Source organism: Camelus ferus, chromosome 19 (genome assembly GCF_009834535.1).
Source record: "Camelus ferus isolate YT-003-E chromosome 19, BCGSAC_Cfer_1.0, whole genome shotgun sequence".
Taxonomy (NCBI): Eukaryota; Metazoa; Chordata; class Mammalia; order Artiodactyla; family Camelidae; genus Camelus; species Camelus ferus.
Window position 1 is genome coordinate 19225840 of NC_045714.1, and position 18022 is coordinate 19243861.

The 18022-nt window shown below is 52.5% G+C and overlaps 1 protein-coding gene across 3 annotated transcripts in view; it reads right to left on the reverse strand.

Moving 5' to 3' along the window:
• SLC24A3 (solute carrier family 24 member 3) overlaps positions 1-18022 on the reverse strand; it is a 428089-nt gene that overhangs the window by 363169 nt on the left and 46898 nt on the right. For 2 of the 3 annotated variants that reach the window (XM_032461762.1, XM_032461759.1), the window contains exon 2: positions 2272-2400. In XM_032461762.1, coding sequence (XP_032317653.1) covers positions 2272-2389 — 118 coding nt within the window. In that variant the 5' untranslated portion in view covers positions 2390-2400. Of the gene's footprint in view, positions 1-2271; positions 2401-8350; positions 8355-18022 lie in introns of all 3 variants that reach the window. The other variant, XM_032461760.1, reaches the window with a different exon arrangement.

Below are 18022 nucleotides of genomic sequence, written 5' to 3' on the forward strand. Positions count from 1 at the left end.
TGATGATGGAAACATCTGTGACCCGTACCGCCCAGTATGGCAGCCACGAACCACCTGCCACAGTTGGGCATTTGATGTGTGTCTAGGGCAACTGAGGATCTGAGTTTTTTAACTCTATGGAATTTAAATTAATTTAAATTTAAGTGGCCACTGAATGTCCATTTTATACCAAAAACATTCAGAAAACAGAATGGCCACAGCAGGCTTCATGCAGGACGGAGGCTCTGGGCAGGCCCCTGGCATGCTGGGATCTCGCTTCAAGCACAACCCTCTTCCCTGTAGGACTGGTCTGGAGTCAAGGGCCCCAGAAATCAAGCCTGGAGCCCGCAGTCCACCAACGAGGAGATCAAGACGGCCCCTCCTGCGTCCCTGCTCTTCCCAGACCCGCTCTGCGAGAAGAGCTCTTGTCTGCTCCTCCTGGAGCCTTCCTCTCCTCCCCTCCCTGGGCCCGCCCTGCCAACACCAGCAGGCTCTGGGCTTGAGATTCCGTTAAAAACCTGGACATCTTCTGTTCTACTTGTGAGCTCAGTCATTCCTCTCTTGCAACAACTTTTAATGTGCTTTATTCTTTCACACCTGTCACTCTGAGAAAGGCATTTCTTGATATAGTGAGCAATGCCACTCACAGAGAGACTGCACCACCCCCTCCAAAACACAGTCCCAAACTACAGGGAACAGAAGCTCTGCATCACCACTGGCCCTGCGCGTGGCCGGACCCAGCATCCTGGAGGTGGGCACTGTCTCGGGTCTGACTCCTTTCTCTGCCACCCAAGGCAGTGACTAGGCTCCTTGCTACTGGTTCTCCTGTCTCCTGACATCCCAGTCACCATCCGCTTACTCGTTGTAGAAAGATATTGAAAAATCTTATCAGACCAGATCGGCACACCGGGTTCTTGGCACAGCGATGACCCACACCACCCCTGCCATGCCCATTCAGCCCGCCCTTGACCCATGCCCATCACTCAGAGTACATGGGGTTCCGTCCACACAGTGGGAAACCTTCGTGCCCACTTCCACTCCAAGCTCACGTAGCTGCCATGTGCTTCACTAACATTCAAGAGTGTTCCTTCAGAGCATTCAATAACAGCCACAGGAAGCCTTGAATCCTCTAGCGTAAGGAATGCAAATTAGGTAGGGCTGTAGGTTGGTTTCTTTTTGGGAGGAGGGTAGCCTCTGTTTAATCCTTTCCAGCTGTGGGAAAGGGAACCTCTCTCCACCATCCTTCAAAAAGAGCAGACACATGACTTCACCCCCTGTACTCTGAGCTCTAAGGTTCTTTGGGCTGCAGTGAAGATGGTGTATGTCCTTCCAGGATGACACTCAGAATGAGAGCAGCCACTGGATGTGGCATCCTGGTGTGGTTGAACTCCCTAGCCCTTAAATGGGGCACATGTGAGGCCCAAGACCCCACCAGGCCAGGAAGGCAGGCCCCCGAGATCTGAGAACTCCACATCATGGTTGACAACGTGGCCACAGGCCTGGTCAATCTCACACCCTGTCTTTGTGCACTAAGAATGGTTTTTAAATATTTAAAGGATTATAAAAAAATATTTTTAAATATACTATAGACACAGCATAGGATCTGAAAAGCCTAAAATATTTACTGTCTGGCCATTCCGGGGACAAGTCTGCTATGCGGACACCTGGTCTAAGCTAGCAGGTCCTCACCAGTCCACAGGGTCTTGGCATTTCCTGGGATTTGGTTGAGCTTGAAATCTGATCATTCCAAGCTCTCTTCGTCCCCTTGTTAGTTCTCCCTCTAAGTTCAGTAACATTATAGATAAACTGTTCTGAGGAAAGGCGTAATAGATATCAGATACAACAGCTGATAAATAAATATTCGCTTCTCCCTAGAAGACCAGCATCGCAGGTGAGGATCTGGTCCAACGCCTGTGCCTTTCCTGTGACAGAAAGAAGGCTCCCAGTTCAAAACCACCGAGAGAGGATTCCAGGCACCAGAGCAAAGGCGGCTGCAGAACATCCCCACCCACCTCTCCAGACCGTTTCCCACTCGATGGCACCAGTGTCCACATCTGGTATTTTGACTTACCTTTTCCCCAGCCGCCTTAGGAAAAGAACGCAGAGGTGGAAACACACCCGAATCGCCCCCTGGGAGTTGGCCCTGGCATTTCTGAGACACCTGCCCCTATATGTTCCCTCTGGATTAGAACTCAAAAGACACAGCATTCAGCTCCTCCTCCTCTACTACAGACAGAACGGCGGCCCCGCCCCCGGCGCGAAGCCCCGCCCCCCGTGCTGCCGTCTTCTTACCTGGTTCAGTGCAATTCTTGCTGCTCCGCAGCCCAGCATCTTCCGAAGTCAGCGTGTCGTTCACCTGCAGTAACTTCCTGCCCACCGTCCACTGTCTGTCCTGCCCTATGAGGTCCATGAAGTCGAGGTCTGGGGAGAAAGAGATGACAGCTGCACGTCAGTAACAGCTGAGTTAGCCCTTCCCAGCACTGGGGGGCCAGGGCCTTCACCGCCGTCACGTGCCCAGCCCTGCTGACACCCCCTAAACCTCTTGCCGCTTCCATTCACTAGCCCACCTCTAACTCCTGAGGACGTCCCCTGGCTGCTGGGTCCTCCTGGGCCCCACAGCGGCAGCCCTCAGCCAAGGATGGGCAGGAAGTGGGGTGTAAACTCCTCTCCCTCCAGCGGGGTGACTCTGAGCTGGATTCCAGCTTTCTCCACTGGGATTACACCCCACTTGTCTACAGGGTGACTCTCCTGCTAAAACACACTTTATTGGCCCCTGTCCTTCCCCGTCTTAATCCCCTGCTCCCAAGAACATGCTGAGAAATGTTTAACAACCAACTCTCCAGGGGAAAAAGTCCTAGTTTGTAGCCATTGGCCATTATCCATGGTGGAAATATTTCCATCATGTCCAATCTCAAGCTACCAATGTGACCTCACTGAACACGGATTTGGGAAGAGATGGACACAGGCAGGTCCACTAAGTTGGTATAACTGACTCCAGCCCAGCAGCAGCTGATCCCCTACCAGTACTGCCTGGAACCACCTCCCAAATAAACCACCTGTCACTGAACACCTGCTCAGGACCTGCTGCTCAGGAGCTGCTGCTTGGGAGCTGTCCAAGCTAAGAATGAGGAAAAAGCAGATCACTAAATGCGTGACAAGGACTGTAACAGTGCGGAGGGCTCTGGTTGAAGTGATGGTAGGGATGGAAGCGCCGGGAGAAGGGGCAGAGATGGAGGACGTGGTGCCTTCTGCTTCGGACATGTTGAGTCTGAAGTGTCCGTGACCATGGAAAGGGAGGTGTGCTGCCTGTGTGAATGCGGTGCAGACACCTCAGTGCAGACAGCGAAGCTACAGGGAACACCAGGAGAATCAGAAGCAGACAGCGGAGAGTAGAAGACATGGAGGGATGGGGTTTCCGAAGGAGAAAGGAATGGAAGAAGAAATCATGGGAAACTCAACACTTCTTCAGAGAGCAAGCAGAGTAAAAGAATTCGGCAAAGGGTCGTGAAAGGCAGAAAAAGAGCCAGAGAAGGTAAACAGAAAGGGAATTTCAAAACGGAAAGAGTGGCCAATGGCCTTGAGCACTGTGGACAAATCACATGATACAAAAGCAAAGAAACAACAGAGCAGGACATCTGAGCCACTGGGAGGGGGAAACAGGGAGCAAAGATGGATCTTTCCAGTAGCTTGGAACTCAAGGAAGATGTGACATGAAGCTTTGGCTAACTCTCGAGTGTCCAGAGTTGCTGTGGTCACAAAATGGCTCTAAGGACAAGACAAGGGTCCAATTCGTGAGCCCAGCGGCCTTCACCAAAGGCCAGAGGGCGCGCCCCACCCAGTCACTTCAACACAGTGTTTTGAAACGGTCCATGAAGAGTTGAATATCTCCAGACCCGGTCCTTCATTTCCATGGTGATCTTAGTTTCCCAAACGATGTCACTTTCATCATGCAATTCGAACCTTGTGACACTGCTCAGGAAAGAAAGAGGGAGCCTGGACATTGTCTACTTTGTCCACTGCTGTCTTTCCAATACCTAACCACTGCTGGCTCAGAGTAGGTTCTCAGTACGTACGTGTCAAAATGACTATTCCCACTTTGTGGATGGACAAAGAAAGACTCAGGGAAGTTTCTGGAAATCACAGTGTTTGTAGGCATCCCAGGTGAGCCAACAGGACACGTGTGACATCAGCAGCTCTTGCACTGAGGTCTTCCCCAAGTGGAAACTGCTCCCAAGGTAAAGTTATCAAGTAGCTGATTACAACTTTCACACATTAGCCAGGACAGCCCCTAGGTTTAGTCTCAAAAAAAAGTGTATAATGTGGAGCCTAACTAGAAGAAACAATAACTTAAGACTCTGAAATACAAAAACCTACAAGGTAGTCGTGTTTATCAGTTTAACTGTAATTATGAGGATAATACCAAAGATATTTCGAGACTAAAGCAAGGCGTTTGTATAGTGTGGTTCACCTGAATGGCTAATTCTTAGGAGTAAGAATGGTGACAAGCAGAGGAAAACACTTGCAAAAACTCACAAAGAATAAGGTCGGTGGCCTTAAAATTCAACACGCAGACCTATAATGTGACTAGGAGACCATATTATCATAAAGGATCTAAAAGCGTGGAGAATGACATCCCGTTTGTCTCAGGCTGTTTCCGCCAGAAGCATCCCCTGAGGACAAGGATTTGAGCACAGGAGGTTTACATTGGGGGGGAGGGGGAAGCACCCGTGGGGGAACAGGGAAATGGGACAGGGCAGAGGAGCCAGCCAACAGAGGTGCGTTTTCAAGTCAGTTGCTAAAATGAGGAAACTAGAGCTTGACCCCTCTGGAAAGCTGTGGGGGCAAGTGTAGACATGCAACTCAGACACCCAAGGGGTGAGGGAGCTTGGGTATTTATCCACCTGCTCCTGGCCTGCCAATGGTTGAATGAAGGCTGTTCCCAGGGGGCATTAATCCCCTGGCACTTCCAATCTGCCACTTGGGTGTCTAAGGGGGGGTCTGGTACCCAGAAAAAGGCTTTAGACAGTGAGACGCAGGTGCTAGAAGTTGGACGGTGCCAGTGTGCTCTGAAGAGGTCAGAACAAAGTGATGTGGGCAGCACACCAGCGGCATTTTCCAGCCTACATGAGACCAACAGACTGGCTATTCTGCTGTTCTCATGATTTGGGTCAAAGGAAAGTGTTCTGTGGCACTGCAATCCTAACATTCAGGAAAATTCCAAAGATTTACGAAGAAGCAGGAGTGTCCCGTCCAGTGACTTCCAAAGTTCTTTCTTAGGCCAAGTTTCCATGGTTTTGTAATTCTGAGAGGAAAGCTGATACCAATTAAGAGATATAAAAAGAAAGCCAACTATTGTAGCAGAAAATTAGAGGATTTTTTTTTAACATAACGACTCAGCGTCCTCAGGAGTTAGAGACCATGAAGGCAGCACCTCTGGATTCCAAAACCTACAAACGTTTATCTCAGCAAAAATATGTGTGACCGCTGACCACTGGTGCACAGACACAGAGACCAGAGTCCGAAAAATCAGTGCGATAAAAGCAAAGCACTGTGTTCACTTCCCGCCGAGACCCCAGCATGACAATATCATACCCGTTTTATCTGTCCTCACAAAACTGCTGGGAAGGTAGGAAGGGGCAGTTGGTTCCCGGGTCGCCTTACCTTTAGAGTAAATTAGTCCGAGTAGAAGTGATCTGCCTCAACTTAGAGCCACCCCATGGCCACATCAACCACCAGCTCCGTCAACACAGCTGCCACCTATTGAGTGTCTATTATGCGCAAGGAACTTTCCGTTCTTTACTAAGAGTCAGTCTTAACAACAGTCTTGTTTTGACCTACTAACTCCATTTGCAAATTAAGAAACCAAAGCACAAAGAGGTTAAAAGGCTTGTCCAAGGACACACAGCAAGCAAAGAGGAGGAGAATGGAGATTTGAACCCATGTCTGATGACCGCCCAAGGCCACATTCTTGGTGGATCCCTGGAGAGGGTGAAACCCATCTGGCTGTATTTCTCAGCTTTTAGCAAGACAGATCGACAATGCAGCCTGCACTTCATAACAGGCTGGGGCAAACGCAGTCTCGCTGGACCTATTTCCCCCAGAAACTACCAGAAACAGTGGGGAGGAAGGAGCATCACCCCACGAAAGCATCACAAACAGAAGAAAATGGTTCTAAAGCCCCACTGGATGCACAATGCTCTGCTCAGGGTGCATTTCTTAGAGACTCGGCCGGTCCCTTAGTCATGACCTGGAGGGTTAGAGTCTTGGGTATCGGCGGGGTTGGGGAGGGCAGTGGGGAAGGCAGAGGGGATTCAGAGAGGGGCCCACCGCTCTCCCTCCCTCCCTCCCTCCTGGCCTCCCTGGACTCTGCTCGGCAGGGTCTGCCCCGCGACTGCACTTGAGCAATGTCAATAAAAACACTTGGCCCCTGTCCACCGGGTCTGAGCCCTGGAAGTTGCATGTCGGCCCAATCAGTCAGGGAGGGGGTGGGGGGCGTGAAGAGGGAGGCAGCAGTCTGACATGTCACATGTCCCCAGCAGGGCAGCAGGTATGAGCGCAGGCTCTGAGAAGGGGGACAGGAGTGGACCATGGGGACAGCGTGGGGCGCTGGCTGGAAGGAGAGGAAGTCCTCAACTCGAGACTCAAGCCACTTGCTCGAAGGAAGGAAAGCGTGCAGGCCGGGTGCCAAGTTTCCATTACAGAGCCGTGCACGGGCCCTCTCCCGCTCTCCTCTCTGCCTCCGTCTCTGTTTCCCCTTCTTCCTCCCTGTGACTGGGGCTTGGAAAGCCCAAGGATTTCTGACACCCAGAGTGGATTTCCTCAGGTGTCCTAGGTCCCAACTTCACCCCAAGCCTAACACGCTTCCTCCAATGTGCACGCTCGTCCCACAGGGCTCCCCCATCCCACATGCTGGTCCCAGGCCGAGCGGAGAGCGGGCCTCTCTGCCCGCGGAGGAGCAGAGGGCGTCTGCCTCCTTCAGGCGCGTGCACAGGCAGCAGGGGCGGGTCCAGCAGCGTCAGAACTGTCTTGCGAGCCCCTCGCCCGATTGCCAAGCGGCCTTCCCGCGCCATCTCACTCCACCCTCTCCCCGGGAGTTTGGACCATTTCACTGCCGCTGCTGACGGGGTTAAGCAGCGAGCCGGGACTCAGGCCCAGATCTGACTCCAAAGCCCAGGTGTGCGTGTTCTGCTCATGCCCGAGCTCGGGGAGCCCGGGGGAAGTGGCCTCCTGCGGTCAGCAGGCTCCGTTTGGGAGGCTGTGCTAACTCCCCTCTCCCCAAGAACTGGAACACGTCATTTCTTCTTTAAAACTGGGATGGAGAAAGCCCCCGGTGGATCAGAGCAGCAGGTGGGGACACTGAGTCCTGGAGTGCCTAAGGCAACACTGAAGACAGAACGTCCAGAAAAGTCAGCGAGGAGAACAAGAGACAGAGCCCGTGGCTGCACGGCCGGCTGCGGCCCTCGGGCCGGCCCAGCGCCACTCTGCTGGGCTATAAACACCCCGCCCTGCAGTTTACACAGCTGTCTCCACTCTGGGAGCCCGGGGTCCTCACCCGGGGTTGGAGGGCGGGTTTGCATAAGCCTGCAGCCCGCAGACGCCTTCTGCAGACTCGGGGAGCCATTCCTCCAGCCCCCTCTCCAGCTAGCCCCCTCCCCACCGCCCCTCCCTCCCTCCCAAGCCCTGGCTCTCACCCTCTGTGGGTGAACAGGGGAGGATGGAGGGGCCGGCTTCTGCACGTACAGCTTCACGCGGATTTTGCAGCTAGAAAGGAGCGTGGCTCTGCATGGCTCCTTGGAAAGGAGTTCGGACCGTGGACAGGTTGTGAGCTCTCCAGACCCACCGTGAGAGGAAGAAGCCAGAGACTGGCTGGAGCACGGATTCACTCCAGCGCCTCAGAGCTTCCAGAAAGCCAGAGCAGGGCAGATCCGGAGAACTCGGAGCTGGGGGAGGCCACAGACTCCGTTTAACCATCTCCTCTCTCGGGCCGGCCGCACTCCCTGTCCGGCAGGCCAGCAAGTCCTCCCCTGTGCGCGCAGGTGGAGCCACAGGTGCTGCTCGCACGCTGCACTTAAACCGTAGCCCAGTGTCAGGGCACCACAGCTTTCCAAGAGGAAAACCAGTGCAAAGTTGACGTTTGTCTGTCCCTCCGATGGGACTCCCTTTCACTCAGAGGGGAAAAGGGGTACAGTAACCACCCCAGCACCTGCCCCAGCGACGCCGGCGCTTCTGGCAATGCAGCGCCCATCCTCTGCAGGGCTCCTGCACAGCGCGGTCGGGCAGCAGCAGCAAGGGCATCTCCTGGGGGCGGGTGGAGCTGGAATCTGCCTGGGGCACAGCAGAGTCCGAGCTGCTGCTCCCAGGCCCCAGGGGCCATCCTCCAAACACAAGACACAGAAGGAGGCTGCAGGGTGTAGGGAAATGGTCCCAGCCCAGCGTTGCTGGGGCCCTGATGGGGAAAGGGAGTGGGCTGCTGGGCTCCGGCCTGTGCTGGGCGATGGGTGCTGGTCACCGTGTCCTGCATCCATGGAGGTGCATCCCGTTACTAGTCCCCGTGCAAACCCACGCACAGGATGGGGCGGGAAGGCCCAGCCATCTCTCTGCTCCCCACCAAGTCTGGACTGCTGCTCAGCCCTCCCTTCCCTCTGGATCCCGGCCCCTCCCAGCCCAGCCCGCACACCCTCCCTGGGACACAGAGGCTGGCCGAGGCCCTCCACTGTGACCCTGGGAGCAAGGGCTGCCCAAATCACCCAGCCCAGAGGCCTAAGCCAAGAGTTTGAACTGATTTGGGGTTAAGTTTAAATGAGAGGCCTGGGAATTTTAGTGGCAAGCCTAAAACAGCATCCAGCAGTTCAAGGATCCCGACAAAACTGTCTGCATTATAGTCTTGCTGCTCAAAGTGTGGTCTCTGGACCAGCCCCAACAGCATCCCCTGGGAGCTTGTCAGAAATGCAGAATCCAGGGCCCAGCCCAGGCCCCCCCGTGAGACTCTGCATTTAAACAGGCGACTCGTGTGTGCTCTCAGGTCTCAGCAGCTCTGCGGCTGGCGCAGTGCTCAGTTGTTCACTGTGTGCCTTCAGGTTCCCAGGACAGCGGACAAAGCTCTGCTTGATCTCTCCACCTTTAAGTCCCAAATGCGGAGACCCCTCCTCATCCCCAAGCACTGGAGAGGCCCCCTGCTGGGCACAAGCCCCTGTGGGACACGTACTTGGGCAGCTACAGTGCCGTCTGGCCGCCCTGAGACGCTTCCGCCCTGAGACAGTGTCTCTCGTGGCTGCCATACCGCCTCCCCTTTCAAATTCCCTTGAAAGGCTTGAGAAGAGCAGGTCCTAGCAGTCTAAGTTCAAAGCTTTCTCTTTTCTTGAATTTTATTCCTTTTTTTTTTTTTAATGGAGGTACCGGGGATTGAACCCAGGACCTCGTGCATGCTAAGCATGCGCTCTACCACTTGAGCTACACCCACCCCAAGAGCCCTTTTCACTGCAGCTCCATCTTTCTTCCCTGCCCCACTAACTAAAGCAAAAGAGTGTGTCCCAAGGACCCCAGGGGCTGGGCTTCTGCTCACAGGACGTTGCCATCTTGGGACTCTAGTGCCAGATCTGTCACTAGCTTTGGGCCCTTGGAGAAGCCGGATCGCTTTAACTCAGTTGCTGCATCTGAAAACTGAAAGGCTTCAATAATCTGACCTCTAACATCCCTTGAGCTGGGGTTTCTAAAAACCTAGCTGTGCATCCCGGGAGGACAGGCTACCTGCCTTGCTGAAGAGCGAGAAGAAAACATTAAAACCTCCACGTCTGTATCGCATGCCAATCTGAAAATAATAAAAGGGCGTATTTACTTAATAGTTAAAACGCAGATTGACAGTAGCACACCCACTGAGTCCACATGCCAGCGTATCCCATAATTAACATAGCAGAAGGGCACTGTCACCCAGGGCAGGCGAGGGGCCCGAAGGCAGAGTGCAGGACGGACATGGAGTCCTTCCTCGCTCGCTTGCTCTCAGCATATCCAGGACAGCGGCCTTTGCAAGCGCTCAGTGAGGCAGATCGGCAGATAACATGTGAGACCATAAAGTCTTCACACTACTTGAAATGTGAAGGGAACATGATCAAGAAATCTTTTTATACCACACAGATGTTCACTGACTATCGTTTGGCAAAGAATTCTTTTAAACTGTTGATCTTAAAGATAAGTTGTGCATTTCTCTCTTACAAAACAACCGCTACAAATATGCCAAACTTTTCTGATCAGAAGACGTGGCCAACAGCTAAGTATGCACCTAGCAAATCTCAGAAAACACACACACACATGCACACACGCACATGTGCACACACCCTTCAAGGTGACATTTTAACAACCAGGTGAAAAAGAACCTACTTTCCTAAAAAAATGGGTTCTGTGGACAGAGCATTTTGAAAACAAATAGCAAGAAGTTGTGTTGCCCTCCAAAAAGGATAAAAATCAAGAGAGTCAAAAACAATTCTATTTTCCACCTTAAAGCCTGGAAGCAGAATTAGGTGACCTGATTTAAAACATTCCACACGAAGAGTTTCAATGAGTTTTGAACCCACTTATTAACAATTTATAAATCAATACCTTCTAAAAAGTAGCATGATCGATTGATTGAAACCAGAAAAAAATAGGAAGATGTTAACAAAAGTCTTTGCATAATTGGTGGATGAAATTGAAAACACAACATCTTGATTTAGCAGGTGTGGCCTATGTGGCTTCTGTTCCATTTGGACCTAAGTATCTTGGTGAATTAGCTATTTCGGTTGGGACAGCCGCCACACATCAATATTAAACTGAACCTTAGCTGTATCTCAAAGTATGGAACTATTATTGTCAAAAATGATTTAAATATACTCAGTCGTGTCATCCTCCATAAAATAGTACTCATATGCAAATGAACTTATTTACAAAACAGAAACAGACTTACAGACATAGTAAACAAACTTCTGGTTACCAAAGGGGAAAAGTGGAGGGGAGGGATAAATTAGGAGTTTGGGATTAACATATACACACTATATATAAAGCAGACAACCAACAGGGACCTACTGTACAGCACAGGGAACTACACTCAACATCTTGTAATAACCTATAATGGAAAAGAATCGGAAAAAGAATAGATACATATGGATGTACGACTAAATCCCTTTGCTGTACACCTGAAACTAACACAACATTGGAAATCAACTGTACTTCAATCAAAAAGTACTCATAGACCATAACACTATTAATAATTATAATACTTTAAAAATATTGAAGTGTTTTGCTCTATTAATAAAATAACTATTTTAAATGGTTTATTTCATCTTTATTTCCCTCCTGTTAACTTTGTGTTTCTTGGTATATAAAAATCAGGGGTGGATCCAGGTTTTGTGGGGCCTGAAGCTTATGTAATGTTGGGGGTCCCTCTTCTAAACAGAAAAATTTACAAATACAAAATTAGATACAAGGCTTAAATGTAAGTGTACACATAATATATATTACAGTATTAATTACAGCACAATTCCTAAATAAATATCCATTCATAAGAACAATATGCAGAGCATAGCTTCAGATGACACATTCTTTTCCAACACGCGTTATGTTTCTTATTTCTGCCATTAGACTGTAAGCTGCCTGATGACACCAATTTTTTATTAGCCCCCAGCACTTGCATAGAAAAGGGATTCAATAAATCTCCATTGGGAAATTAATTTTAACTAAACTGGAGTTCGGTGCCTGAGTCCCTCCCAGCCCATTCCCTTCTTCCCTAACTTGAATCAACCTCAGGTTTTCATTTGGGGGTGACCCCTCCCCCATGCCCAGTCTACTTGGTCTGGGCGGAGCCCCACTCACTCACTGAGGGCCTGGGCAGTCAAAGCCCCACATCCTGTAGGCCAAGATTGATTGGTTCCAAGACGTGCCTATAACTGAGACCAGCCAATCACAGCAGAGCGTTCAGGCGAGCACCCCGCCCACTCTCCCCAAGTGAGCTTGAAGCTGGAAGGAGAGTGTGGATGCTCAGGCCACGAGTGCAGCCAGCACACAAAGGTGGCAGAGGAGCCCAAGTCCCGAGGACATCACACTGCAGCCCCTGAATACCTGAAGCCAGACGAATCTGAGCTTTTCATTACATGGCGCAATGCATTCCTTTTTCAGCCTGAGCTGGATGGGGTTGTCTTTTCTCTAAAAGAAATGGAGAGACTCCTTGCTGATACACACGCCCACCTTTTACACCGTCCTATGAAAAGTCTGGTAGAATCCAAACCAGAAGCCCGGTAAGCCTCCTCCTCGGACCCCCGGCTTCAGCCCCACTGTGTCCCTCGGGTGCACTGCCAAGCAGAGAGCTCTCTTTTCTCTGTGTAAGTGGTCCTCATCTGCCAGGAACACACCCAGTGGTTTCTACGAATCAAGGTAATAAGCTATGAGAGCACCAGGAAGGGATTCGAGTCCAGGCTGCAAGGGGGGAAGGCTGGGCCGGGTGATGGAGACACAGCGTCTATGCAAAGCCCCCCGCAAATACCCCACAGGCCGGTCCCAGATAACAGCCAAGTAGGGGAGAGGCTCAGATGTCACTGAAACTGTAGCAACACTTTGGACTGCATCCCCGCGTCTGCCACGTTGGGAGGCGTCCTAGTTTGCGTTTCCTGAAAGCCAAGTCCAAGGCAAAGAACTGAGTGAAGCAGTTCATCCTGAAGGGGATCCCAGGAAGAAGGCGAGTGGAAAGCAAGATGGGGCATGGGAGGGTGCAGATGGGGTGGCTGCCTCTGGCCACTGCGGCACGACCCCGCTTGGAGACGCACCCAGGATTCCTCCCCGTACTGTCCTCCAGCAGGCTGAGGGGCTGTGGCCCCTCTCACCTGCTAGCTGAGGGTGCCCCCAGGAGCATGAACTCCCCCAAGTAGAGGGCTGCACTTTTGAGTGGGCCAAGCCAGCTCCCACCTACCAGGAAGACCCTGGGCGAGGAAGCAGAAAGACCCGGGGCCCAAGCTGGAGGTGGCACTGTCGCCACAGTGGAGTCTGAGCCCACGTGGCACTGTCCTCTGTGCTGCGGCTGGAACCCGAGGAGGGCAGAGGGGGCCTCGAGGGACCCCGGGGATGTGAGCTACTGAAGGTCACCTCGGCCTCATCTGGAAACCATCTCTCCTGAAGCAAGTGGGAAGGCGCTGTTGGTCCAGGGCCGCAGACACGTAGATTTGCTAATGATGATTTCCTTTCCCCTCTCTTCTCTCACCGCGGAACTAAAACACCCTCTCAAGGCTTCACAGAGAGAAGGACAGGACTGAAGAGGGCACGGGCCATGTGGTCTTCCTTTAGGCACGGAGCCACCTGGCGCTCACATTTCCCTACCTCTGGCCCCCACTGCACCTCTCCAGGGTGGAAGCTGACGCCACCACTGGAGGGCAACAAGGCTGAGCAGAGGGAAAGGTCGGACCCAGGCGCTCTCGGGTTTCCATTCTGAGTCAGACATCCACCAACAGGAAAAGGAAGACGGTGTAAGCACCCGAACGCCCAGCGGGACGGGCTGACACACAGGCACCAGGCCACCACCTGCCACCTGAGCAATGGGCGGGTTTGCTTCTGCCGTCTCAGCCAGAGAGCAGGCCCTCCCCTGCCCTTATCCCCAGTCGCCCACCCCACCATTAATTTCTATTGGTTTAGGATTTGCCTAAAGACTCAGGGTTTGTTTAATTTCCAGAATCCTAATGAGAGCAGAAAAAGATGATCAAAATTTGGTATTTGGGACCCACTCCGTGCCTCCGGCTCAGGCCTCCTCCTCTCATGGTCTGTGGTGTGCACCTTGCACTTGCCTCCCCCTCCCTCCAGCCCACACTCTCTCCCAAAGCCTGAGAGACCCTGAATATCCCAGCCATCACCACCAAGGCCAGTGAGCCCTTTGTCAGGGAGCCAGGAAGGAAAATGAAAAGTGAAATTCCTTGTCTGTTATTTCTAAAAGTGAAGGAAGTAGGGAACAAGAGAAAGGAGGTCAACAAAAGGACTGACTCATACACACACACACACACACACACACACACACACGCACAGGCCCAGAAGGGGTGATGGAGCAAGGGATTCTGGGAACAAAGGGCCATGCCCATCTCTTCCAGAATCATGTACTCACAGAAGGGAGGGAGAAACGCAACAGGGGAGAAGGAACCTGGGCCCCTGACGACGTCGCTGGCCCGGTGACCACACTAGCCTCCTGCAGAAACAGCCTCCAGTAAATCCCCCAGTGCATCAGGCATTCTGAATTGTTTTCCACTTTTGACAGCGTGAAGTGTCACTGAAGTGGGGGAGGGGGCAGCGCACAAGCACCGAAGGAACGACACAGCAGTTGACAGGACACAAGCTAGTTAGAACCAAGATGGCGGAAGATTTGACCTCCAGTTGACCTTGAGCCTCATGGCTCGCCCACAGGTGCCATGACTGTTCCTAGGTTGACCATAAATGATCAAAAAGTAGGGGGGCACTTCCTGGAAATCCTCGCCCCTTTCCCACAGCAGTAGGAATAATCCTCGTTAGCACATGAAATTACCGAGCCCATAAAACCTAACAGCTCCACACCCTGCGGTCACTCTCTTGCCTCCTGAGATGGCCTGCACTCTGTCTACAGTGTGGAGTTTCTACTTCTCTTTTACTTTAAACTAAACAGCCCGCGCGCCTCAGCTTCCCTCCCTCTCCCCTTTCCCAGACGGCCGGCACCCCGCCTGTGGAGCGTGCATCTCCAAGCCGCCCGCCCCCCTCAGTGAGTCGGCCCGCCCCCGTCCACGCCATGCGCATCTCTCCACACAAGCTGGCTTTCCCTGTCCCGTGCCTTGCTCCTGAATTCTTTCCTGCGCGAGGCGAGAACCTCTTCTCCCACAACATCGTGACTGATGTGTCCGATTCAACCTGTGTGAAGATGTAAGTATCGCCATGAGAGACAGAAGACTTTGGTTTAAATGACGGCCCTGCAACTTTCCAACTGCTTCCTAGAAGCTGGCCTTATATGTGTGTGAACCGACCCAAATGTTGGCCTAACCGAGACACGAAGCTTTTAAATAAAGGCCGTGAAAGCACATCAAAGTCTCTGGCCCCTTTCCGAGGATCCACTGCCCATCAGGTCACATTGCTGTCACCCTGCGCAGTGTGAGGGACGGCCCCAGCGTGGTCTCGCTCATCCCCTGTCCCCCGTCACCGCAGCCCGCACGAGCATCCCTCAGCGCAAAACTGCAGGAAAGAAGGACGGAAAAGGGTGAGGAGCCCCAGAATGAATTTCCAAATCTCTGAGAGGCTTCTCGGCCCCACAAGAGTTCTGTGGAGCCACCAAAGGCAGTGAGCGGTGCCATCTGATTTACAAGGAGCCTGAAGCCAGTGATGAGCCCCCCAGGAGGGGGTGGAGCCCCCCCAAGTGCTTAGAAAGCCTGCCCCCTCCTGCCCCACGGCCACCCTGACGTGGTCTGCAATTAGCAACACCGTGTCCGTGACCCGAGTCGATCTCATCCCTTCTGATGACAAGCATGAGCTGTCGCCACTGCCAGATGATAAGCAGGGGAGTCACTGAGTAAGAGGAGCGTGTCCCTCGGAGCCAGAGGCAGTCGCCTCACTCGGGAGGGCAGAGCTCCCGCCACTGCGTCCTCCGCGGGGGGCAGCCCGCGGCCGTGGTGCCCCCGGAGGGCGGCGGAGGCCAGCGCTCTTGTACGTCAATCGTCAATCTTTTATGGAACCCCATAAACCAGAAAACTCTCTTCTATGGAGGCAGATGTCATGGTTCTTCCCGCAGACGCCTGCAGAGAACGCTCAAGCCGTGAACTGGGACTTTTTTTTTCTTTAATTTCTGGTTCTTTTTGTCTTCGGTTCATATCCACTTAACAAGAATGGCTGCTTTTGCTGCTACTACTGTTTCTAAACACAATACAGATATAACTTCAGCAATAAAATAATAATAATAATTAAAATTTTAAAAACTCGGCCCTCTGTGGGCGTCCCGCTCTGGGCAGGGCACAGAGGTGCACGTGTGCTCGGCCGCGGGACACCTGCCTCCCTGCGCAGACCCACCGCCTGCCGGCCACCCGCCTCGCACCCCAGCGCCTCACTTACCTCACGACAGCCTTGGGAGCTGGGTGTTCGTATTCCCACTTCCCAAATGAGAAACTGATCGCTTGGAATCTAGGCCAGCGACCTGCCCAAGGTCCCAGCCCTGGCTAGACTGTAGGCAGCACCCGGTCCAAGGTCGTCCTGGGGACTGTCAGGGCAAAACGAAGATCTGAGGTGCCCTCAGGCTTTTTAGCAGCGGAGCCTGGCCTGGTTCCTCCACCTTGTGGCTCCCCCTCCAGGAATCCTTCCTTTACCTTTGCCTCCTTAAACTCAGGGTGCCTGGATTCCCGCCTCGGCCTCACTAAGATGCTATTTTGGTATAATGTTCCCTACCATGTTGCCATCTGAGACAGGGGCTGGTTTTTGAAAAATAAAATATGATGAGAGAATCATGAAGAGACTTTACTGAAGCAAAAAAAAAGAAGTTGCAAATACCATATAGCAAAATGTGAACAGTGAAATCTATCTGAGTGTTCACTATATACAGTTCTTTTCGCGTTTCTGTGCGGTTGAATAGTTTCAAATAAAATGTGAAGGGGAAAACAATGTTGCAAAAGGCCCCAGAGGTACATGAATATTCAGAGCATCCCCTTTATAGTATCTGAGAGTGAGAAAAAGAAAGATTATTGCACGTGGCCCAGATCCATGTGTACAAGTGAACCCCTCCAGAAGGGCCGTCCCATGGCTGCTGTGCGGTCCAGCATTCAGATGGTTCCAAAACACCATGGGGTCCTGCCATTCAGCCTTGCTCTGCTTCTAAGACTGTAAGTACTTTGCCTAAAAGGCCTTGGGTGGCGTGGTACCCCCACTGTGGCCAAGGGCGTCACAAACACCCATCACTGAGAACAGGATCTCCCGGCAGCGTCTGGCCGGTGGAAGCAGCCCTTCCAGAGCCCACACTCATGGACACCATCGTATGTTGGAGGCAGGACATCCCAGCATCTCATCATCTTCCAAGCTGCACACTGGTTTCATTTTCTCCTCCAGAACCACGGTCTGACTTACGTTCTCATCAGAGGGGTTTGGAGGGCTTCCCCTCAGTAGCAAAGCTTTATTAGCAAAGTGTCCTCTCCTGGGAGATCCCGGAAATGACTTGGCTCAGAGGCAAACTGTCTCCGAACAGCTCTATTTCCAATCCTTCTTCCGTATATCACTGTTACAGGAAAACGTGCCTGACTCTCATTCAATTGTGGAACAAGCCCTCTCCTTGCACTGACAGTAAAATGGAGATCTAGGCAGCAGGCCTGGTTCTTTCGTGAATTACTCCCAGGACGACACAGGGTCTCAACCTGAGTCCCTGAGTGTCCCACAGACCACTCTGGCCCTTGTCGAATTTTCAGTCGCCGGCGCTCCATCCCCTCGTACCTGTGTGTTCTTCCCTGGATCTTTCTGGAAAGATCAGACTTGGTGGAAGAGCTGTAAGAAACTGTTCAGGTCCCCATCTTCCTCATCATTACTGTTTCAATTACTACTTCTCTGCGAATACAATCACTTCAGAAGCAGCCCAGGGACCAAAGAAGTTTGCTTTTGTCTCGTTCCCCAAAGAAATCTTAAATGTGGCTTTTACAGAAAGCCTTCACTTCCCCGTGCCTCCGCCCAAACCTTGAAAGGGGCGAGAAGAGCTCAGTGCGTAGGAAGCAGACCACGAAGAGCCGGGGGGTGACGGCTGGCGGGGGCAGGTGGCACAGGGGTGCCCAGCCCCCGGGAGCTCGGTGCTGGGCCTTCCCCAAACTGTGAACACTGGCACCCCTGGTTTAAATGAAAACAGGCTGAAAAAGGAGGTAAAGGAGTTTAGGGACAACATTCCAAACAGGGACCTACCCCCGAGCAGGGGCTGCAGAGCTCAGAGGTCGAGGGGGCCGTGGCCCCGGGCTCAGAGGCTCGTGCAGCCTGAAAGGAGTCACTGCGGGAGCACCGGGGAAAGAGCCCGCACCGCGCAGACGCACGCCGCGCCCGGAGGGTTTTTGCTCTCTGATACTTC